At 39.2% G+C, this 24,980-nt stretch overlaps 4 protein-coding genes across 4 annotated transcripts; 1 reads left to right on the top strand and 3 right to left on the bottom strand.

Moving 5' to 3' along the window:
* Positions 1-281: 281 nt before the first annotated feature.
* LOC143875848 (polyneuridine aldehyde esterase-like) lies at positions 282-2,287 on the bottom strand. The gene is made up of 3 exons (XM_077377437.1): positions 1,762-2,287; positions 644-775; positions 282-563 (listed from the first exon to the last, which is right to left on the bottom strand). The coding sequence occupies exons 1-3, from the start codon at positions 2,221-2,223 to the stop codon at positions 282-284; spliced, it is 876 nt and encodes a 291-aa protein (XP_077233552.1). The 5' UTR covers positions 2,224-2,287.
* A 1,873-nt stretch (positions 2,288-4,160) lies between these two features.
* On the top strand, positions 4,161-7,325 carry LOC143875456 (protein LATERAL BRANCHING OXIDOREDUCTASE 1-like). Its single transcript, XM_077377003.1, has 3 exons — positions 4,161-4,666; positions 5,717-6,044; positions 6,870-7,325. The coding sequence occupies exons 1-3, from the start codon at positions 4,194-4,196 to the stop codon at positions 7,122-7,124; spliced, it is 1,056 nt and encodes a 351-aa protein (XP_077233118.1). The 5' UTR covers positions 4,161-4,193; the 3' UTR covers positions 7,125-7,325.
* An 843-nt stretch (positions 7,326-8,168) lies between these two features.
* On the bottom strand, positions 8,169-10,594 carry LOC143875643 (salicylic acid-binding protein 2-like). The gene is made up of 3 exons (XM_077377251.1): positions 10,118-10,594; positions 9,568-9,708; positions 8,169-8,405 (listed from the first exon to the last, which is right to left on the bottom strand). The coding sequence occupies exons 1-3, from the start codon at positions 10,577-10,579 to the stop codon at positions 8,169-8,171; spliced, it is 840 nt and encodes a 279-aa protein (XP_077233366.1). The 5' UTR covers positions 10,580-10,594.
* An 11,436-nt stretch (positions 10,595-22,030) lies between these two features.
* Positions 22,031-24,980, bottom strand: LOC143875847 (methyl jasmonate esterase 1-like). The gene is made up of 3 exons (XM_077377436.1): positions 24,515-24,980; positions 22,674-22,805; positions 22,031-22,593 (listed from the first exon to the last, which is right to left on the bottom strand). The coding sequence occupies exons 1-3, from the start codon at positions 24,878-24,880 to the stop codon at positions 22,312-22,314; spliced, it is 780 nt and encodes a 259-aa protein (XP_077233551.1). The 5' UTR covers positions 24,881-24,980; the 3' UTR covers positions 22,031-22,311.

Genomic DNA, 24,980 nt, shown 5'->3' with positions numbered 1-24,980 from the left:
TAAGATACGTGGAGACTAGAATAACTAAAAGATAGGTAGAAATGAGAGAAATAAGGAAACTACCAGCAACCACAACTAAATAAAATAATTAAAATGCCTAAAAAGTAAGAGATTTATTTGTGGGGAGATTTGGCAACCGTTATTGGAGAATTTGCATTCTTGCATGCATCGGTGTTCATCTAATGGGTCCCATCATGGAGAGGCCACAGCCAACAAGTTTAACACATTAGACTATACTACCACATTGAAGAAAATTACTAACAACATTTTTTCAGAGAAAATCAAGCATACTCCTCAGCAATTTCTAGTAGACAGAGACAAAGCTCTTGGGGCTTTGAGAGCATGGCCATATGATCCGACTGTTCGATCTCCTTCACCTCCTTGACCGGGTTATTCTTGATAATCCAACGCTGGAAATCTATATTCATCAACTTATCTTCCTTGCATACAATGTAAACTCGACCAACCGACCCATAATTCTCTTCTGAGAGCATACTTTCATTCGATATGTCATCTACGTACATACTTGATGGTCTGACTAACATGGTAGCTAATGTATGATCCTGTGAATACAATATGTTCATGAATGACAGTGTTTATAATTAAGAATAGTAAAGAAAAATAGCAAGTTTAAGTATATAACCTTAGGTTGGCAGTTCTGATACAGCTTGGATGATAAGAAGTTGGGCCCAAAGAGAACTGAAGTTGGTGGGCTCTCTGGCCCTTGATCGAAGGTAAATCGGCAATCCATGGGAGAATCAAGTGTCCGGAAGAACTATTGTCATAATGAAATGATTATAAACAGTAAAAAAGTTGTGGGTGAAAACAATAATATATGTGTTGAACTATAAATGAATAAATTACACCAACTAAACGTCTTAAACTTTTGGAGTAATTCATTGTTTCACATGGTACAGAGCTATTGCCTCAAGGCTGGTCTTGTCTGTTGAGGGTTCCATGCAAAAGCAAAGATCCCACATCGGAAAAGTGAGTAGATGTGGATGGGCTAATAAGGACTTGGGCATCCTCCCCTTATTGGCTAGCTTTTAAGGGTGGGTTCTACCCGGGTCTCATCAAGTGGTATCAAAGTCGGGGCGTGGTAATCCCGGTGCACCTTCGAGGACGGTGAAATTCTCGGAGGAGATCTTGGTAACCCCGGTGTAGCTTTGAGGATGGTGAAATTCCTTCTGAGAAGATCTTGTAGTTCCTATGTTGCTCCCGCATGGAGGGGCAAGATTGTCCACATTGCTTCCGCATGGAGCATGAGATTGCTGGAGATTTTACTCAAAAGCAAAGATCTGACATCGGAAAAGTCAGTGGATGTGGATGGGCATATAAGAACCTAAGCATCCACTCCTTAACAACTAGCTTTTATGGGTGGATTTTACCCATGTCTCAACAAGTGGTATCAGAGCCTACGGGTGGAACCCGGTGCACCCTCGAGGACGGTGAAATTCCCTCAGAGAAGATCACGGTAAACCTGGTGTACCTTCGAAGATGGTGAAATTCCCTTGGAGAAAATCTTGTAGTTCCCACGTTGCTTCCGCGTAGAAGGGCGAGATTGTCCATGTTGCTTCCGTGTCGAGGGGGAGATTGTTGGGTGTTCCACACAAAGCAAAGATCTGACATCAGAAGAGTGAGTGGATGTGGATGGGCATATAAGGACGGGCATTCTCAATAGAAATTTCTTTTCCAAAACTGAAAATTTTCACAGCTTTCTAGGGAAATTCCATACGTAAACACAATGTATTAGAGTTGTACCACAGTCAAGACATAAGAAGGCTGGTTAGTGCAATCCGGCATGAATGCATTGACAAAGACGCCGCATAACACCTTCTCTGGGAACTCATCCATGGCTAGAGCTATATTTATTCCTCCAAAGCTTTGGCCAACAAGGATAGCCATATTCTCAGAATGGAGAGAAGCCATGAGTACCAACAATGGTGCCGTGTAGTCCGCAAATGTCTTAACCTCGGAGAATTCGGTCATATTTATGCCCGAAGCGGCCATGTCGACCTTCGTGACCTTATAGCCAGCTGATTCCAGCATTGTGGATACCTTATACCACCCCCAAGCTCCCTGTCCAGCACCATGTACTAGAACAAAGTGCTTCTTCTTATCAGAATTCTCCCAAGTCCCATGTGGTGCACCACGTACTAGAACATTGTGGTTAACAAAATCCTCCATTCTCTCCTCCTCCATTTTCTCTCTATTCTCTTCCATTCTATTGCTTCCTTGTTCTTTCTATGCACTCCCTTTCTCTCTTTTATAAACTTCGAAAAGGTAATAGGGCTCTGTCAAATATGTACCATAGGTACTATCATTGAAATATATAATGTTCAAGGTATGTGATTAGGTCATAGAGAATTGATTCCCAATTTTCTTTTTGGAGCTTTTTTAAATATAAAACTATATAAGGTTAGAGAAATTGAATAACGTAAAAAAAATTATGAAATCATGCTTTTGAATTTTAGAGATGTGGGGCCGATGGGATTGAGTTGATTAGGTTAACCTACATAAAAGTAAGAGTTCTAGTCGGTTTGTAATTCGGTAGCAATTTGTTATTGGTGAAGCCTGATCTCAGTCTAATCTAGAAAGTATTGTACACTTTGCCCTGACTGCGGCGGTCCCGATTTTATACTGGGGTAGTTTTGTATTTTCATGAATTAGGGTTTTTTATTTATTGTAACGCGTTTCTGAATGCCATATAAAAGGGATGTGATATCAGGAGACGCTATAGAGAGGTGTGAGGGTTTGTAATCTTTTCTTCAGAATAGTGGAATCGTTGGCTTGTCGCTTTGCCGTGGACGTAACTCATACCAAACTGGTTGGATGAACCACGTAAATCTGTGCGTTCTGTGTGTGAATCTTTCGTTTATCTTTGCATCGTTATTCTGCTGCATTGTTAATTCCTAACACAATTTTTGTGTGATTTTTGTTTCCTAGAGGAGTGGCAAGTTTTGCATGTGCTAATTAATTTTGTTTTCAAGAGGAGATGTAGTGGTGGTTTCTAAGTTAGAACAGCGTACTATTTATGTGTAATAAGGATGAAAAATAAAAACAAATTGTATTGACGAAAAAAATAATATTGAAGAGAGGGTTCTTTCTAGGGCTGCAACTCGAACCGGGTTTTAGCCAACCCGCATCGACCCGACTCGAAAATAGCCTGGGTTGGGTTCAGGTTTCATGGGTTTCGGGTCGAGCCGGGTTTGAAGGGACCCGACCCGACCCGAGTTACATAAGTTATAGTATGTACATTTTTTCTATTGTTAGTTAAAAGTTAAAAGTGAAAACCCAAGCACCCACTGTTATTGTATGTGAGTGTAATCTCTGCTTCTATGAGTTGAGTTGATTCAAGTGTTTGATTCAGCATTGTTTGATTGTAATTACAACATTGGTTGATTACAGCATTGTTTGATTCAAGTGTAATGTGAGTGTAGTTACATCATTGTTTGATTCAAGTGTAATGTGAGTGTAATTTCTGCTTCTATGAGTTGAGTTGCCTTGCCAAACAAGAATTTTCCTTAAACAATTGCGTCAACGTGAAAAAACCTGACCCGACCCGACCCTACCCGAGATTTATCATGGGTAGGGCTGGGTTTGGGAATCGTGGGTTTTCTGAAAAAAAACCTGACCCGCCCGACCCGAGTTGCAACCCTAGTTCTTTCCTGTGCTTAGTTTAGTTTTCGTTCTTATGTTGCATTTAGTTTTCGTTCTTCACCGCCTTTTGCAGATGGGCTGTTGCATGTGAGAGCAGCCACAGAGGCTCAGATTTTGTCTTATTCATTTAATTCATCTGAGGTGGGTGCTCTCACATGCAACAGCTCATTAGCGAAATGCCTACTGCAGTGGTCACTAGCGAATCCTTACAAAAAAAAATAAGCATATAAACTGTAAATTTCCGGGCCAAATGTTTGACGTTTTGAACTTTCTGAGTCGTCATCGAATACATCAGAGGGATAGTATCATCTTATGGAGAAGAGGGTTTATCATCAAATTAATGGTTTAGATCAACCAAAGAGGTGTTCTTGTTTTTCAATCCCCTTGTCGTTACGAAATGCACAGCCAAACAACATTAGACATTCAACCGGATAACTCAGTGTCCAGATTCAATGTACATAAAACCCCTCTCTACCCATAAATAAGACCTCCTCATCTGTTACTGCCACAACCCCTGAGAGAGAGAGAAAGAGATGGGTTTTGAAGTAGACACTGCCTTTGTCCAACCCATAGAGCACAGGCCCAAGCTCACCATCCTAGAGGCCGGAGGAATCCCACTAATAGATCTCTCCGTCCTCAACTCTGAGAATTCCGATGACCCACGAGCTCTCTCCGGCCTAATTGCCGATATAGAGGCTGCATTGAGAGAGTGGGGTTTCTTCCAAGTGATAAACCATGGGGTTTCATCGGAACTCCGGCGGAGAATCGAGACTGCGCAAAAAAAGTTCTTTCACTTGGCATTAGAGGAGAAGCATAAGGTCCGAAGAGACATGGTGAACCCTTTAGGGTATTATGATGCTGAGAATACCAAGAATGTTCGAGACTGGAAAGAAGTGTTTGATTTTATTGTCCAAGATGAGACGGTAATACCGGCTTTGGATGAGACTGAGAACCAGGAGTTAGAGGTATTGAGAAACCGATGGCCAGAATTCCCTCCTGAATTCAGGTAATTGAAGCTCCCCATTGTTGAAGTATAAAAGATTAAGTAGGGCCATCTCCTATAGCTTAAGCTTTTGGAGTAACTGGTCATAAAAATCACTTTTAGCCGTGTTTTGTTCTACCATGTGTTGATAATGGCCCTAACTCACCTTGTCTTTTTATTATTTAACTAAGCGTTCAGGAGCTTTTACAATTGCAGGGAATCGTATAAGCATACTGTATTTTGATAATCGCAATCCTTACTTTATTAAAAGTGGGTTTTCTTCCCTCATAAAACCATTCCTTAATTGTCTCTTGCATCCCCATGATTTTCCATCCGACCACCCTCTTTACCCAACTCATCTTGTCTCTTAACCTCTATTGAAACCACCTTAATTCTCCAACCACTTTAAACCAAGAAGTACCCTTAGGATTCTCTACACACCCCCTTTTAGCTTCCGCACCTTTATTTCCCTACATGTAATCAATGTTGTTTAATCTTCCACTATACGCCCCTGTGTTAGTGGGCCATCTAATGGGCGGTTTGGATCATCCTATGGTGCGGGCCATACCGTGCTTTTAATAAAGTGAGGAGTGCGATCATCAATATACAATAGTGCCATAACATTTCGCTTGCCAAAAAGATCTGCAGCCAATTAAAATACAAAGGACAAGGTGAGTTCGGCTCGTTATCAAAACATGGTAGTGCAAATATGAGTTGTTTTTTTATAAAAATATAAAAGAGTGGAAAAAGTGTTTTGAAGACGCTTGTTTTATGATGTTTTTTTAAATAAAAAAAAACTATTTGGCTCACTTTCGAAGGAGAGAACATCCACCTAAGCTAAATTAAGGGATTTTGCTAGCGTATATCACAATAGACATTTCGTCGGATGGTTTCATGAATGAGACAAAATCTGCTGAAATATATTGCCTCGAAAATCCCTTTAAAAAATGCTTATTTTGAATGAAATTGCCTCAAAAACATGGTTGTGTCATCAACATTGATCATTTGCATCTTCACAATTCGATCATTTATCAGACTAATGTATCCCTAACATGATGATTTTGCTTTTGTTAGACAAGCATGTAGTGAATACGCCCGAGAAGTAGAGAAGTTAGCGTTTAAGTTGGTGGAGCTTATTTCACTGAGCTTGGGATTACCAGAGAAACGGTTGAATGACTTATTCAAAGATAATACCGGTTTTATACGCCTCAATCACTACCCTCCTTGCCCTTCACCTCACCTTGCTCTTGGCCTTGGTCGCCACAGTGACTCTGGTGCTCTAACTGTTCTTGCTCAGGATGATGTTGGTGGTCTCGAGGTAAAGCGAAAGACTGATGGGGAGTGGATCAGGGTCAAACCCATCCCTGATGCTTACATTATCAATGTTGGTACCATTATTCAGGTACTATCAGCTTATGTGAAGAATGCTTTTATATGCGTTTGGATTCTTAATATCATGAATCGGAATCGGCATTTTCTTTTGATTCCTATTCCAATTTCTCAGTAAACAAAATGGAAAAAAAATCAAAATAATAAATTTAGGAAATGATATTATTCAAAATAAATAAATTTGGGAAATGATATGTGCAGAACCATGTTTTTAATAATTGCACTAACTCTTGTATCGTATTATTTAAAGAGCTATCAAAGGCTATTACGTACAGTTACCAAAAAGCTCTAACAAAGCCGATTGAAAATGAAAAGACAGTGTTTGTGCAATTATTAAAACAGGGCTGATATCATTACCCTAAATTTAATTAGAAAAAATTTCGATAAAAGTTTCATTCCGACCGAAGACCACCTCTTGGGTAGGAAACTGATTCAACATTTTTCCTCCACTAATTCCTCCCTGGTGTCAATTCTGGTAGTTCTTCATATTTTGAACTAAAAGTCAGAATCAGATTAGGATGCCAATTCTAGTGCCTGATTTTCTGCAGTCCAAAAGCACCCTAAGAGTAACTGTAATTACATGGGTCTTGTGGGCAGGATCATTGATACTGTGGGCTTGTGGCAACTCCATCATTGAACCAGCAGCCCACTTCTAGTTTTGTGTGCTTAAATTTTTCCTTGGAAAAATATGCAAATACATCATATAACTTGTAATAGAAATTGTATAGTTAATGACTTCCAAGGCAATTTCCATTTTCAAATAGAGGATTAAATTGATAAGGACTGATTTTCTTGGAATCCAAAGAAGCAGTTAGATTCTTAATTGGGCTTATTTCAGGTTTGGAGCAATGATAAGTATGAGAGCCCAGAACACAGAGTGGTGGTAAACTCAGAAAGAGAGAGGTTCTCTATCCCTTTTTTCTTTAACCCTGCAGACTACCTTATGGTGAAGCCTCTGGAGGAGCTTGTAGACGAGCAGACTCCCCCCAAATACAGAGAATATAACTGGGGAGAGTTCTTTAAGTCAAGGAGGAACAGCAATTTCAAGAATCTGGGTGTTGAAAATCTTCAGATATCTCACTTCAAGATATAACGCCAATAAACATCTCATGTGTTATTCTAGTTAGCATGTGGTGTATGTCTTTTGCCAATACATAATAATAAGCTTTGTAGGCATAGTATGGTTAATGAGATGGAAATGCCTTTGGCCACATGGATTTAAGCTACTAAAAATGCTACTTGTCAGTTGAATATATACGTCTCCTTATACGGTTGTTTTTCCGTTTTTCCTTAATCCACTTTGGCTACCTTCTTGCCACAACCAATTATTAATCTATAAAATACAAACACGCCTACCACGCCAAAGCCATAGGGAAATTTTCCAATTATCATTCTTCTTACAGCTAAACGTTTATTATTTGGGCTCAATCTTGAGGAATTTAACATATGACATCCTTTATGATGTCTTAATTATGTTGATTCTTTGCTCGCCTCAATCTTGCAAATGTGATCTTTGTTCGATATAGAAATTGGTCCCCTCTGATGCCTAGTGATGACCCATCCGAGCAAAAAAAGTGTCACGCATACGAGTGATGGTCATTTTTGCTTAGATCGTCTTTCTAATCGATCTTTATTTTAGAATGTGAACTAATTTTCTGGGAGAGCAAAACCCAGAAAGATTTTAATGGGGGCTCAGCTGTGTGTATCCAAGGTATTTGGATGTTGTTTCACCTCCTCTATTAAGTGTGTAGTCCCAAATTTGCCTCTCTCCTTTCACTTCTTTATTTTGTTAAGGGCTGAGATTAGTCCAACTGAAAAACAAGTTTTTTTTATCTCAGCCCTTTACAGAAAAGTGAAAGGCTGACATACAGGCAACACACTTAGTCAGGAGGTGCAACAATCTTAGGAATTTGACATAAAATGTACATTGCAAGATGAATATATAAATGCAAACAATTAAACTTCTACTTTAACAAATATGCTAAACTAGAGAATATGTTGCAAAAGACTCTTTTATTAATTTCAAAGAGAACATTGAGGCTCTATTGATTATTATTCCGACAACAGTAGCAACACTAGTAGAAACCGCAGTAGTAGAACTGTAGTAGTAGTAGTAGTAGTAGTAGAAAACAGAGACTCACGAGTATTTCTGGGCAATCCCTACAAGAGACTCATATAGCTTTTCATGCTCTTTCACTGAAAAATTTCTCATCATCCAGCTCTGAAATTCCGGTGGAATCTCTTCATCTTCAGTACCAGAGATATAAACGCGAGGGATAGATCCATATCTTTCTTCCGAAAATTTTGCTACAGTCAGTAAATCTTCTTCAAAAAATGATGTAATCCTCACCAGCATTAAGGCCAAAATATAATCCTGTTAGTGACCCAAAAAAATGCACGAAAATTGTTAGCCATCTTAAAAACAACTCCTTTAAAATATATAGCAGAAAAATGAATGTGCACACATAAATATGTTTAGAGAGACTTGCTTCTGGTGACCATCATTTGGATTGTCATTTGACAAAGGGGTATGGTGGATCAGGACCATTGATCTTGCGGGATTCTATCAACAGGTGGAGCCAATCCAAAGAGAGATCATTTTAGGAAAATATAACGAAGTAAAAGGGACTACAACCTAAACCTTATATACAATCACAATCCTATCCTTCTATTACAACAGTTTCTAAGGGGTATAGGATTGAATTTGTACGTGATATTGAATCTGAAGCATAACTATAATGAGGAAGGATGAGCATATTGGAGATCACCTTTTGTGAAAATTTATGGACGTGATCAAAGAGATTTTGGATTGGATATATAGAGGATCCCTTTGTGATCGGTGAGCATGTTAGGCATTTGGCAAAATATGGACAACAAGCTCTCCCATATTAGAGTCCATAGGCTAAATTTGGAGTTTTTTTTTCTTCCTCCTCCATGTTGGTTTTACTTTTACTTTTCTTCTATTTTGGTTTGTAATTTGACCATCTCGGTCCCCAAGCTTTGCCCTCTTGTAATAAATCTTTCCCATTTGAAAAAACTGAGTAACAAAACAGAGTAATGCCACATATATATAGGCCTTGAGGGTGTGCGTGGGGAGCGTTGAGTATATCATATACATTAAGATCTGACCATTGGATCATGAGGATATCAGATTAGGCAGCTAAACTAAATTAGGGCTAGTTGTAAAAGAAAGAAGATTTCCACTGATTTTGCTTGGATTTTCATAGTTACTCCTAATCTAGTTTAGCTGCCTATCTGATACCCTCATGATCCAATGGTCAGATCTCAATGGATATGTTATATATTCTAAGAGGGAGAACACAAAGAAAGAAAATGCAAATACCCTCCGTCATCCGAGAATGGAAATACCCTCCGTCATCTAATGGTTCTTTGGCTGCGAAGATGATATCATATCGTGAAAACAAGTTGTAAAGGTCTTTTTGAAACTCTAATAATTTTAGCATAGTATAATTGCACAATTCATTTTCGTATTTGTATGTATGTATGACATGAGTGCAATAAATAAACGGTCTTACCTCCAAAGGGGAGTGTTGATAGAGCTTTGCTTTCAAGAATTCGGCGCCAAATTCTATGGAAGTAGGAGGCTTGGTGGGTCCATCATCAAATTTAAATTCACTGTCCATGTAAAAGTCGGGTGGAGGGAACCACTTCCCATACTTTTTATTCATGAAACAAAAAGGGAGTTCTTGTTAAGTGAAAGTCTCTCAATAAAACTAATGAAAAGATCAGAAATGAGAGAGAGAGAGAGAGAGAGAGAGAGAGTACTGCATTCAAAAATTGCTTGGTAGCAAAACATGGCCCTAGTACATTTCCGCGAAATTGCCTAGCAAATCCCTTATAACTTGCAAAAACCAACTACAGAATTTATTACAAGTAATTGTTGGCACCAAAAGTTAAGGAGCTGTTTGGATGCTGAGAAAATTATTCTTGACATTTTTTTCCATCGAAAATGAAGTCCAGCTTTCAGTAAACTCATTCTCAATAGAAATTTCTTTTCCAAAACTGAAAATCTTCACAGCTTTCTAGGGAAATTCCATATGTAAACACAATGTATTGGAGTTGTACCTCAGTCAAGACATAAGAAGGCTGGTTAGTGCAATCTGGCATGAATGCATTGACAAAGACGCCGCATAACACCTTCTCTGGGAACCTTTCCATGGCTAGAGCTATATTCATTCCTCCAAAGCTTTGGCCAACAAGGATAACCCTATCCTCAGAATGGAGAGAAGCCATGAGTACCAACAATGGTGCCGTGTAGTCCGCGAATGTCTTGACCTCGGAGAATTGGGTCATATTGATGCCCGAAGCGGCCATGGCGACTTTCGTTACCTGATAGCCAGCTGATTCCAGCATTGTAGCTACCTTATACCACCCCCAAGCTCCATGTCCAGCACCATGTACTAGAACAAAGTGCTTCTTCTTATCAGAATTCTCCCAAGTCCCATGTGGTGCACCATGTACTAGAACATTGTGGTTAACAAAATCCTCCATGCTCACCTCCTCCATTTTCTCTCTATTCTCTTCCATTCTATTGCTTCCTTGTTCTTTCTATGCACTCCCTTTCTCTCTTTTATAGACTTCGAAAAGGTAATAGGGATCTGTCCAATATCTACCATAGGTACTATCATTGAAATATATATTGTTCAAGGTATGTGATTAGGTCATAGAGAATTGATTCCCAATTTTGCTTTTTGGGGCTTTTTTAAATATAAAACTATATAAGGTTAGAGAAAATGAACAGCGTTAAAAAATTTATGAAATCATGCTTTTGAATTTTAGAGATGTGGGGCCGATGGGATTGAGTTGATTAGGTTAACCTGCATAAAAGTAAGAGTTCTAGACTTCTAGTCTTTTTGTTATTCAGTAGCAAATTTTGTGTGATTTTTGTTTTCTAGAGGAGTGGCAAGTTTTGCATGTGTTAATTAATTTTGTTTTCAAGAGGAGATGTAGTGGTTGTTTCTAAGTTAGAATAGGGTACTATTTATGTGTAATAAGGATGAAAAATAAAAACAAATTGTATTGACGAAAAAAATAATATTGAAGAGAGGGTCCGTTCTTTCCTGTCCTTAGTTTAGTTTTCATTCTTATGTTGCATTTAGTTTTCGTTCTTGTGTTGCAGTGGTTTTCTTCTACAAGTGGTATCAAAGAGCGACTGTTCAGGGATTAGTATTACGATCGCTAGTGATTGAAGCAAGTAAACTACAAGGATGAGATTGATCACACATGCCCTCGGAGAGAACATATGTAGAAGTTGTAGATCCAGGATCCAACTTCAAGCTTGTCATTAGTTAGTTATCTCGATCAAGGACATTGCTTTCACCAAGTCGACTGGATTGAAAAGCTGAATGATACAAATTATCAATATTTTAAAAAAAAAATTATCAGTATTAAAAGCCTTGCATAGAATTATCTTCAAGGATGTGATCTATGGGACATGGTGAAAAAAAAAAAACATATAATTCCTATGAAGCTAATTGATTTTAGATAGACAATGACATTGTGCAATGTGCCTAACATCATATTAAGGATTTTTTTTTATGTAGAGAATACCCAAAATGATAAGAATGAATTTGCTTTAGTATGCACGTGAACATCATAGTAGGACTAAGGCCTAGTTTGGGACAAAGGCTTAGTTGAGTTGAGTTGAGATGCACGTGAACATTTTAGTGGTTGTTTGAACTAGGGGTGCAACTTAGCAAGGGTCGGGTTTAGAAATCGTGGGTCTCGGGTAGGGTCGGGTCTAAAGGAAAAACACCCTAAACCCGAAACCCAACCCGACTTATTTAGGTGTACTATGACATTTTTAATTATCTCTTGAATAACAAAGCAAATTATTTTTCAATATTGATATAATTGTTTTCATTGAGGTGATCATGTTTGTGATGTGGAAATATAGTTTCCTTCTTAAATTTATACACTTGATTATATAAATTTAGAGATTTTTGGTGTGACGATTTGTTTTTTTTTCTACAACTCGTCAGCGTGAAAGAACCTGACCCGACCCGACCCGACAATTATCATGGGTAGGGCCGGGTTTGGGAATCGTGGGTTTTCCGGGGAAAAACCCGAACCAACCCGAGATATTTCTCAGGTAGGGTAGGGTTCTTCAAAACCCGACCTGAGTTGCACCCGTAGTTTGAACTATTATAACAAAAGAGGGCCCATCATGTATTTCATTTTACACTGGTTGTTGTTAGTGATTTTGGAATTTCAAAATCATGTATTAGTGTTTTGGAAAATGTTTTATAAAAAGCGTTTGGGAAAAAGAAAATGTTTTCTTGGAAATCTTTGCTTTTACAAAAGGATGTAGAAGTGTAGTTGAAAAGATAGTCTCGTGCCGGATGAGAGAAAAGAAAGAGAATGGCTTATAAAGCACTACACTTTTCTATTACTTGTTTGATTGCACATTGGGTTGAACCCATGGTTGGACCCGCGGGACGGTGCGTTACCGTTCGCACACGCGCACGCGCGCGTGCGGCATGGGCAATGGGCTATAGGGCGCATAGTGGCGCTTTATTGGCGCTTTTTTAGGCGCACTTTGCACTTCGCACGTACGCAACGTCGCGAGGAGCGATTGGAGCCTTTAATTTTTCCAGATTTGATTTGCACCGTTGGATCAAGATGAAGGTGGACCGGTTGGATGGGTGGGTCAAATGGTTCGTAGGCCCATCAAGCCGACCGGTTGGGTTGGGCTTCGGTTCGGGCCTAACGGTTGGCCCAACGGACCCATAACTCCAACGGTCAAAGGGTGTGATCAAATGGGTTGTGTCCCTTCCCCCAACGGTCAAGTGCCAAAGGGGTGCGATCCACACCATAGATGGTTGATCTAACGATGACTGGGTTGGAGAGAGGTTTTACTCAAACTACAGTCACATCTAGGATCGATCAGGACCGTTCAATATCAATGGGTGCGATCTAACCGTCAGATTTCAAACATTCTGGAAAGGTTCCCTGTAGAGGTGTTTTTCACACTGAAAAAGACACCAGGTGGTCTACAAAATGTGCAGAATTAAGTCATTTCAACATAGAAATCGAATTAGCAATTCTGACAGACTTTACACTCTTCTACACTCCTACAAAAATCCCCAAGTATTTCTACATACTGTTTTTCTTTTGTTTACTGTTCTAGATACTGTTTTTCTGCAGAAACATTATCTAAAAATTTCTCTAAGGCTTGAAATTTCGGAAGGGCATTTCGGGTTTGATTACGCTAGTGCTACGCGTCATCAAACATTAGTAGGGCTTCCCTACTAGGCTTCATTGTATCTTGGAGGCAATTCGCGGATCCCCTTCGCACACTACTAGTGGAGGCGAATCTTGTCTTAAGGAAAGTGATATCACGCCTTGAAGCAACAAGTTTCTGTTTTCTATCAACAACAGTACCCTCATATTTTCCAACAATCTTAAGACAAGATTTTCTACTGCTGTTTCTATGGCACTTTATTCGGTTCGTCAAATGACCCAAGACTTTGTCAAACTTGAACGTTTTGACAAAGGAAATTTCAAGCACTGGCAGAAGAAATTGCACTTCATTTTGACATCACTCAAAGTGGTCCGGGTTCTCACTACTCCAAAGCCGTCAGCAAAGAAAAATGAAACTTTGGCGGAGGCTCGTGCAAGGATGAAGTGGGAACATGATGACTACATTTGCAAAGGGCACATCCTAAATGCTATGTCAGATACACTATTTGACATATATCAAGGCATGGGATCAACAAGTGAAATCTGGAATGCACTTGAAGCCAAATACTTGGCGGAAGATGCCAGTAGCAAGAAATTCACTGTGAGTCAATTTTTAAATTTTAAAATGGTAGATGATAAGTCTGTTATTGATCAATTACATGAAATACAACATGTAATTAGCCAAATTCATTTGCAAGGCATCCTTCTTGATGATTCCTTCATTGTCCCTTCAATTATTGACAAACTTCCACCAACTTGGAAAGACTTTAGAAAAAGTCTAAAACACAAGAAAGAGGAAATGTCTATTGAAGACTTGGCTCAATGCCTCAGGATTGAGGAAGAGTCAAGAATCAGAGACAAGAAAGAAAATGAAACTGTATCCTCTAAGATCCATTTGGTGGAAAATGTCAAGAATTCAAACCAACAAGGAAAAGGCAATTGGAAGAGAAACAAACACCCTGAAAAGAAGACTAATAAGAATAAGAAAAGAAAGGGTGCTTGTTTCAACTGTGGCAAACCAGGCCATTACAAGAGTGAGTGCCGACTTCTTAAGGATAAGAAGTCGGGAGTGCCGACTTCTTAAGGATAAGAAGTCGGGTGCACCAACAGACAAAGAAAAGTTTGTCGCCATAATTTCAGAGGCAAATATGCTTGAAGATGGCAATGATTGGTGGATTGACTCTGGTGCGACGATGGATGTCTGTAAAGACAGGAACCTGTTTTCAACTTATGAAACAGTTGAAGATGGAAGCGTGTTATGCATGGGAAATTCGTCGACAGCAGAAGTCAAAAGGAAGGGCAAGGTGGAACTTGAGTTCACATCCGGCAAGCGACTCACTCTAACCGATGTCTACCATGTACCAGAAGTTAGAAAGAACTTAGTGTCTGGAAGCATTCTCAACAAGAATGGCTTCAAACTTGTATTTGAATCTGACAAGTTCATTCTTTCTAAGGGGGGTACTTTTGTTGGGAAGGGATATATGTATGAAGGGATGTTCAAACTTAATATCAATAAAGTGAATGTATTTGCTTATGTTTTGAATTCTTCTTTATCTTTATGGCATAATCGTTTAGGACATGTAAATACTAGGAAAATGAATGATATGGTAAAGTTAACCTTAATTCCTAAATATGAAAATGACTTAGTAGATAGATGTAAAACATGCATGCAAACCAAGATAATCACTAAGTCATTTCCTAAAGTAGATAGAACTTCTAACTTGTTAGATTTAATTCATAGTGATGTATGTGACATACATAGTGTTCTCACAAAGGGAGGTAAAAAGTACTTTGTTACATTTATTGATGATTATTCTAAGTACTGTTATGTTTATCTACTTAGTCATAAAGATGAGGTTTTAGAAAAAATTAAGATTTATAAAACTGAAGTCGAAAACCAATGTATAACAAGCATTAAATGTCTCAGATCAGATAGAGGTGGTGAATATCACTTTCCTCATTTATGTGAATCAGTAGGCATAGTCCATGAAACTTCTGCCCCTTATACACCACAACAAAATGGTGTAGCAGAAAGGAAGAATATGACACTTACTGAAATGATTAATGCTATGCTTGTTAATTCTGGTTTAAATAAGAGTTTTTGGGGTGAAGCCTTACTTACAGCTTGTCACATTTTAAATATGGTACCTAGTAAGAAATCTAATATAACCCCTTATGAATTGTGGAAGAAAAGAAAACCAAACTTAAGTTACCTTAAAGTTTAGGGTTGTAGATCTATAGGTAAAGTCCCTAAACCTAAGTTAAGGAAATTAGGTGAAAAGGGTATTGAGTGTATCTTTTTGGGATATGCTAGTCACAGTAAGGCCTATAGGTTCTTAGTTATAGAACCTAATGATTTCATAGATGTCAATACCATAATTGAGTCTAGAGATGCCTTTTTCTATAAAAATAGGTTCACTTCAATTCCTAAAGAAATTGAACCTACAACTTCTGTAGATCATCCTTTAGAATCACAAACAGAAGTTGGTGAACCTAGTGTACAACCTAGTAAAATAAGAAGAAGTTCAAGAGATAAAAGGGACAGGAGTTTTTGCCTTGACTTTGTAACCTACCTGATAGAAGAGACAAGAGAAAAACTCCAAGGTTCTGTCTTGTTAAACTTAAGCATAGAAAGTGACCCTCAAACCTATGGAGAAGCCATAAAGTCACAAGATACTGCCTTTTGGAAAGAAGCAATTAATGACGAAATGGATTCTATCATGGGTAATAAAACTTGGATTTTGGTTGATCTACCACCTGGGTCTAAACCTATAGGATGTAAATGGATCTTCAAGAAGAAGATCAAAGTAGATGGGACCATAGAAAAGTTTAAGGCAAGGTTAGTTGCCAAAGGGTTTACTCAAAAATCCGGTATTGATTACTTTGACACATATGCACCTGTTGCTAGGATTTCTACCATTAGAGTGTTGATTGCCCTTGCTTCCATATAAAACTGCATTCTTAAATGGTAAACTTGATGAAGAAGTGTATATGGAACAACCTGAGGGATTTATTCTGCCAGGGCAAGAGCATAAAGTATGTAAGCTTATCAAATCTTTGTATGGGCTTAAGCAAGCCCCTAAACAATGGCATGAAAGATTTGATAAAGTCTTAGTGTCAAATGGTTAAAAGATTCATCAGTCAGATAAATGTATATACAGTAAATTTAAGGGTGGCAAAGGTGTTGTTATTTGTTTATATGTTGATGACATGTTAATTTTTAGTACTGATATTGAAAGCATTCAAAGTACTAAATTATTTCTTTCTCAAAACTTTGATATGAAAGATATGGATGAAGCTGATGTGATTTTGGGTATTAGAATCATAAGACAGGATAATGGTCTTATTCTAACACAATCACATTATATTGAGAAAGTTCTCAAAAAGTTTAACCATTTTAAATGTTCACTCATTTCAACACCTTTTGACCCAAATATAAAGTTGTATCTTAATACTAGCAGGACTATTTCTCAACTAGGGTATGCTAGTGTAATTGGTAGTCTTATGTATGCTATGACTTGTACTAGGCCAGACATAGCATTTGCTGTAGGTAAACTTAGTAGGTTTACCAGTAATCCTAGTTATTCTCATTGAAATGCAGTCTATAGAGTTTTAAAATATTTAAAGAAAACTATAGAGTATGGTTTATGTTATAGTGGGTATCCAACTGTAATAGAAGGATACACTGATGCTAGTTGGATAACTGAGCGTATAGACCATTTATCAACCAGTGGGTGGATTTTCACCCTTGATGGGGGAGCAGTCTCCTGGGCCTCTAAGAAACAGACATGCATAACAACTTCAACTATGGAAGCAGAGTTTATAGCTCTGGCAGCATGCTGTAAAGAGGCGGAATGGCTTCGGAATTTGTTATTGGAAATTCCGTTATGGTCTAAACCAATGCCATCGATTTATGTCTATTGTGATAGTCAGGCCACACTATCAAGGGCATATAATCATGTTTATAATGGTAAGTCCAGACATATAGGACTTAGACATAGTACTATAAGAGAGTTACTTACTAATGGAGTAGTAACTATTGATTTTGTGAGATCGAGCCAAAACTTGGCTGATCCATTCACTAAAGCTCTTGCAAGAGATCTGGTGTGTAAAACATCATTAGGGATGGGGTTAAAGCTATTAACCAATAGTCACCAATGATGGAACCTCAACTCAACACTTGAATAAACATCAAGTCTTGAGTTCAATGAGTCCAAATACATCATATGGAGTGATTGCAAGCACTCTAATCTGTATTATTTGCCATCCCAAGGTAAAGTGCTTGGTACCTGTAATGTTTAAAAGGAGAAGGCTGAGTATTTAAACTCTTAATAGGCTTATAACATAGTGTTGGAGTGTTTTAGTTACAGGGGCACTCTTGATAAGCATACCTATGTGAGTGTGGGAGTGGTGCCGCTTCCTATGAGACCTGGCTAGTCTCTAGAGCGCTCATGAAACCAAGATATAGACAAAAGGCCAGTACATGTGTCGGTTTTAGAAATTCCCCAAAGAAGTGAAATCTTGTGTGTGAGACGTATCCGGTTAACCAAATAGAATAGCTAGTTCAAAGATACGTCTACTATGCAATTCTGGTTAACTTTGATGTGTCCTCACTAAGTGAAGGTTCAAATCGAGAGATACCTTCATCTATGCATAAGATTTCCAAGCCTAATGAGAAAATTTTCTTTGATTTTGAAAATGGTGGGGGATTGTTAGTGATTTTGGATTTTCAAAATCATGTATTAGTGTTTTGGAAAATGTTTTATAAAAAGCGTTTGGGAAAAAGAAAATATTTTCTTGGAAATATTTGCTTTTACAAAAGGATTTAGAAGTGTAGTTGAAAAGATAGTCTCGTACCGGATGAGAGAAAAGAAAGAGAAGGGCTTATAAAGCACTACACTTTTCTATTACTTGTTTGATTGCACATTGGGTTAAACCCATGGTTGGACCCGCGGGACGGTGCAACGCACCGTTCGCACACGCGCACGCGCGCGCGCGGCGTGGGCAATGAGCTATAGGGCGCATAGTGGCGCTTTATTGGCGCTTTTTTAGGCGCACTTTGCACTTCGCACGTACGCAACGTCGCGAGGAGCGATTGGAGCCTTTAATTTTTCCAGATTTGATCTGCACTGTTGGATCAAGATGAAGGTGGACCGGTTGGATGGGTGGGTCAAATGGTTCGTAGGCCCATCAAGCCGACCGGTTGGGTTGGGCTTCGGTTCGGGCCTAACGGTTGGCCCAACGGGCCCATAACTTCAACGGTCAAAGGGTGTGATCAAATGGGTTGTGTCCCTTCCCCCAACGGTCAAGTGCCAAAGGGGTGCGATCCACACCATAGATGGTTGATCTAACGATGACTGGGTTGGAGAGAGGTTTTACTCAAACCACAGTCACATCTAGGATCGATTAGGACCGTTCAATATCAATGGGTGCGATCTAACCGTCAGATTTCAAACATTCTGGAAAGGTGCCCTGTAGAGGTGTTTTTCACACTGAAAAGACACCAGGTGGTCTACAAAATGTGCAGAATTAAGTCATTTCAACATAGAAATCGAATTGGCAATTCTGACAGACTTTACACTCTCTTCTACACTCCTACAAAAATCCCCAAGTATTTCTACATACTGTTTTTCTTTTGTTTACTGTTCTAGATACTGTTTTTCTGCAGAAACATTATCTAGAAATTTCTCTAAGGCTTGAAATTTCGGAAGGGCATTTCGGGTTTGATTACGCTAGTGCTACGCGTCATCAAACATTAGTAGGGCTTCCCTACTAGGCTTCATTGTATCTTGGAGGCAATTCGCGGATCCCCTTCGCACACTACTAGTGGGGGCGAATCTTATCTTAAGGAAAGTGATATCACGCCTTGAAGCAACAAGTTTCTGTTTTCTATCAACAACAGTACCCTCATATTTTCCAACAGTTGTGACCCAGTGCATTTTATTTTACAAAGAGAGTGGCTAGCAAAACGGAAATTCGTTTTGAGGGGAAAAAAAACAGGGTCTTCCATTGTGACACCTGTGCAAGAAAACAAATTAGAGGTCGAATCCCCATAAATGTTAAAAATGATGTGAAAATGATCAAATCTGCGGTCATTTTCACTTTTATTTTCTACACGGAATCCTGTTTTCAAAGGAGACTTGTTTTCCTTTTACAAATGTGATGCACATGCACCAGAAGTAGGAAAACACTTCTAAAACGGAATTTCATTAGGGAAATAAAGATGAATTTGGTCAATTCCACAGCTTGATTTTACGTGGGGATACAAGCTCACTTCCTTGTCTTTTGTACAGGTGTCCGTTTTGCTAACAGCCCTCTTAGGAGAGTGAATGCGTAATAGATACGCCAAGGGAAGGCCCACCATGTTTTCATTTCATGTGAGTTTGGCCCCACTATGAATTCCATTTTACAAGCGTTCCAAACCAATAGTAGGTCATTTATGTACTTTATCTCATGTGTGCTACATTATGACTTTGTCCACATATTCATGTAGCCAAACTGGCACCAGATGGGTTTTTGGAGTTCAAGAGAAATAAGATTGTTGTTATCCATCCACATCCTCTTCTTTTCACTCTCAGTTCTGGAGATCTCTCTCTTCATGTTTCAACCCTTTACATACTTTAGCTGAATTTGGATTTTAGTTCTTCAAAACAGCTAATATGGACACGGCAGATGTCACGAATGAAATGGGTTCTTAGGTCTACAAGAAAAGCCAGTATAGTAGGATGGGCATAGCAGTTGCCTATTAATCCAGATTTGTTCTTGGAAAAGCGAAGGCATTTATTCCTTGTTTCCCCTCCTTGGCTTTGTAGAATAGTCACAATAATTTCCTATTAATAACATACGGTTCACTTTGTATTCCACCAATGTTGAAGGTGTATTGAACCCAGGAGAGGACTTTCCATTTAAAGGTCCTAATAATTAGGGCAGCTAAGAAAAACTCACGAGAGTTCTATTCGTTTGATGGTCCACCCCCTTTCAGGGGCTTCTCGTACCAAACAATGTATACATAATAGTGGGACTGGCTAGGGAATTTGGCATAAAACTATTTTCTGCTCGCCTTTTCAAGCGAGAACGCCAAGTAGGATAGGATAGAATGGAAGAAAATGATCCACGTAGATGAACCCAACTAGAGCCAGGATTAGAGCCGGGTAGATTTCTTTCACCTTCTTCATGAAATTTTTCTAAAGGGTTCATTTAGCCGACCCCAACTAGTTTGGGACAAAGGCTTTGTTGAGTTGAGTTGAATTTTTCAAGCGAGAACTCTCTACCACTCCCTTTAGATTTTTCACCAAGGGACGGCATGCATAGAATGCCAAGTACTGTTCTATTGAGCAATTATATGGTGGAAGGAAAAAATGGTCAGACTCTATCCATTTTGAAGGCCCTTCCATACATAGGGTGTGTATGAAAAATCAGATCCATAGGATCATCCTAACCCCTCCAAAAGTGGAGGGAAAAATGTGCAGATTTGTCGACGATGGAAAAAAGAAGAGGAAGAAGGAAACAAGGAGAATCGGCACTGGAAAAATAGACCGAAAGGAGAAAGAAGAGGAAGAAGGAAACAAGAAGAATCGACGCTGAGAAAAATGGAAGATGCCAGAAAAAATGAAAAAATGAAAAAGTAATAGAGAAGAAGTTGATAATCACGATCAAAACTATTCTTGTCTTTTTTCACATGTTCTTGGTATTTGTCGATTAAATCAAAAGGGGATGCTTATCTTTTTTCTTCTTCCGCTTCCTCCTCGTCTTCTTCTTTTCATAGATGCCAACGAGTTTGAGGGATAAACCCAAGAGCTCCATGATTTCAAAACTCTCCTCTTGTGGCCACATGTGCCACGTGCAGGGCCAACTCAACAAAAAAGAGGAGATTAAATGAGAATTTATATGGTGGACGGTGGTGCACGCACATGGAGCCCAAAAATACAATGGACCCTCATTGTTTGGGTGATCCAAACGATTCACTTGTTAGGCCCTAACGTCGTTGGGATGTGCCAAGAAAATCTTCTCAATAGGATGACCTCCGATTTGTAGTGGTTTAAAATGGATGGCACGGTATAGAAACCTCTATGGGTCGCATGCAGGGTTAGGATCATCCTGTGGAGAAGATTTTTTTCGATAAACCCTATCTACATCAGGACCCCGCCAAATGAATGGTTTGGATCACCCAAACAACGTGGCCTCATTGCATTTTTGGGCTGCACGTGCACGAATGGCCGGATACTAATAATTTCTCTCCTTAAATAACTACAAGAGCTTGAGCTTTTGGAGTGATTGGTTGTTTCACTCCTAGTGCAGCTTCCCCAAGAAGTTAGGGTCCCACAGCTTCCGAAAATCCGGCTTAAGTGTGCGTTCATTCAGAATTAGAATTAATTTTTATCCTCTAGTCATTCAGAATTAGAATTGTGAAGTTTTTTCAACTATCTCTAAAAATTCTCAATTTTGTGCAGGTGACGGAAATGTTGTTTCATGTTAAAAAGTCAGAGAGAGAGGACACGTTTCAGGCTAAAAAATCGAGAATAAGAGAGGGGAAGATCGTGAGATAGCGTCAGATTCCCTGTAGCGAGAAACTTTCCCCAGAGAATAATGCCTAAAAATTAGGATGAATTCTTAAAATAGTTGTTGAAATTACTGAAGAACAGTACAATTCTGATTTTTAGGCTAAAAAAACAAAAAATCACTCTAAAAGAAGGTTAAAGATCGCACTCCAAGCTTACCAAAAACTCAGCTTACCTTCCTGAGAGTAGTTTCCTGAACTTTGGAAGCCCAGCCAATCACCCCCTAAGAGTACCCAAATGCTCCTAAAACTCTGATGATCATGCTTTATTGAAGATGATTAAAAACTTAAAGAACAAATCGATGTGACCAACATTTGATCCTATGACATTCAAAACATTAATAGATCTAGCAGTAAGATTGTTCGTGATTGGGCAAACCTAGATTCATCATTATGATCCATAGCATTCATCTAATGGGTCCATTCATGGAGATGCCACAGCATAAAAGTTTAACACAGAGACTATAGACTATCCTGACCACATTGGAAGGAGAACTACTAACAACATGATCAGACAACATCAAGCATACTTCTCTGCAATTTCTAGTAGACAGAGACTAAGCTCTCGGGGCTTTGAGAGCATGACCATATGATCTGACCGTTCGATCTCTTTCACCTCCTTGACCGGGCTATTCTTGATAATCCAACGCTGGAAATCTATATTCATCAACTTATCTTCCTCGCATACAATGTAAACTCGACCAACCGATCCATAATTCTCTTGTGAGAGCATACTTTCATTCGATATGTCATCTACGTACGTACTTGATGGTCTGACTAACATGGTAGCTAATGTATGATCCTGTGAATACAATATGTTCATGAATGACAGTGTTTATAATTAAGAATAGTAAAGAAAAATAGCAAGTTTAAGTATATAACCTTAGGTTGGCAGTTCTGATACAGCTTGGATGATAAGAAGTTGGGCCCAAAGAGAACTGAAGTTGGTGGGCTCTCTGCCCCTCGATCAAAGGTAAATCGGCAATCCATGGGAGAATCAAGTCTCCGTAAGAACTAGTCATAATCAAATGATTATAAAAAATAAATTAAGTTGTGGGTGTAAAAAGTAATATATGTGTTGAACTATAAATAATTAAATATAGGAATGATAGATACAAGGGCACCCTTGCATAAAGAGCCACAAAAGGGCCCTTCATTGGATCCACATCATTTTCAGTTGCTTTTTAAAATTGGTTGAAAAAGTAAAATCAGTTACATTTGATGACGTGGATCCAATTAAGAGCCCTTTTGCGGCACTTTATGCAAGGGTGCCCTTGTATCTATCATTCCTCTATTTAAATAACACCAACTCTATAGTTTAAACTTTTAGAGTAATTGGTTGTTTCACCTGGTATAGAGCTATTGCCTCAAGGTTGGTTCGGTCTGTTGGGGATTCCAAGCAAAAGCAAAGATCCCACTTCGGAAAAGTGAGTAGATGTGGATGGGCTTATAAGGACCTGGGCACCCTTCCCTTAACTGCTAGCTTTTAAGGATGAGTTCTACCCGGGTCTCAACAAGTGCTATCAGAGCCAGGGTGTGGTAATGCCAGTGCACCTTCGAGGATGGTGAAATTCTCGGATAAGATCTTGTTATCCCCGGTGTAGCTTCGAGGATGGTGAAATTCCCTCGGAGAAGATCTTATAGTTGCCATGTTGCCCCCGCATTGAGGGGCGAGATTGTCCACGTTGCTTCCGCGTGGAAGGGGAGAGATTATTGAGGGTTACACGCAAAAGCAAAGATCCCACATCGGAAAAGTGAGTGGATGTGGACGGGCTTATAAGAACCTGGGTACTCTCCCCTTAACGGCTAGTTTTTAAGGGTGAGTTCTACCTAGGTTTCAATAAGTGGTATCAGAGCCTAGGCATGGAACCCCGGTGCACCTTCGAGGCTCGGAGAAGATCCCAATAAACCTAGTGTACCTTCGAGGATGGTGAAATTCCCTCGGAGAAGATCTCGTAGTTCCCATGTTGCTTCTGCGTTGAAGGGCGAGATTGTCCGCGTTGCTTCCACGTGGAAGGGGGGATTGTTGGGTGTTCCACGCAAAAGCAAAGATCCCACATCATAAAATTGAGTGGATGTGGATGGGCTTATAACAGCTAGCTTTTAAGGGTGAGTCCTACCTGGGTCCCAACATATGGTCATGGGTTCAAAACTGAACAACTCCTCGGTATTAAAAATCCATGAGCACTGCCAACTCAAAAGAGGGGCGCACACGTGAGGGGAAGTGTTGAAGTATAAATGATCAAATAGCACAAACTCTAAGGCCCTGTTTGTTTTAGATTATGAAATTCGATTGTCAGCCCTAAACAATAGGTTTTGGAATTACAATCGGTTGTAATAATCTGAAACGAACTAGGCCTAAGGCTCTGTTTTTTTTTTTGGATTATGAAAACCGATTGTGAGTCCAAAACCGATTATTTGACTCAAAATAACTTTTCATTTTGAGCACAATAATCATTTTTAAACTCACAATCAGTTTTCTTAATCCAAAACAAACAGGGCCTAAAAGCTTAAGCTTTTGGAGTAATTGGCCGTTCCACAATATGGCTCTCCATAGAGTCATCCGTTAATTTTCATCTCATTTCCTCTTCAACCATGTATTAAAATGGCTTATTATGGTAGATTGAAGTTTAATCTAGTAAAGAAGAAAAAACCCATGAGACTCATGTTTTCTTTTATAGAAAAAGAACTATAGAGTTAAGACTATACTGAATCACAAGTACCTCTTCTACAATGGTGGATGGTGGGAGCACAAGACTTGGCATCACGGCTGTGACGAAGATGGCTACAGAGATTTTCCCAGGGAACTTCTCCATGGCTAGAGAGAGACCAACACCGCCGAAGCTGTGACCGACGAGAAGTACTGTTTCCTGCTGTGAGAGCGATTCCATGATCTCCATCAAAGGGTGGAAGTATTCATGAACTGAGTCGACCTCACCGAGTTGCTTCATGTTCGTCCCTGAGGCAGCAAGATCCGGTGCCGTGACCTGGTGTCCTGCTGATGTTAACAGTGTTGCAAGCTTATACCAACACCAGGCTCCATGCCCCGCTCCATGCACTAGAATAAAATGCTTCTTCATTCCCATCATCTTCTTCTTCTTCTCCTTTCTTATTTCCTTTTTGTTGGGTTTTTGGTTGTGTTTCTTGGATTGGCAGTAGTCTTACGTGGACCAATTGGCAATGCCACCC

Source organism: Tasmannia lanceolata, unplaced genomic scaffold (assembly GCF_043159265.1).
Source record: "Tasmannia lanceolata isolate RefF3 unplaced genomic scaffold, GAP_Taslan_0.1 ptg000004l, whole genome shotgun sequence".
Taxonomy (NCBI): Eukaryota; Viridiplantae; Streptophyta; class Magnoliopsida; order Canellales; family Winteraceae; genus Tasmannia; species Tasmannia lanceolata.
The sequence above is the reverse complement of the archived record's forward strand: the minus strand, read 5'-3'. Positions and strand labels throughout refer to the sequence as shown.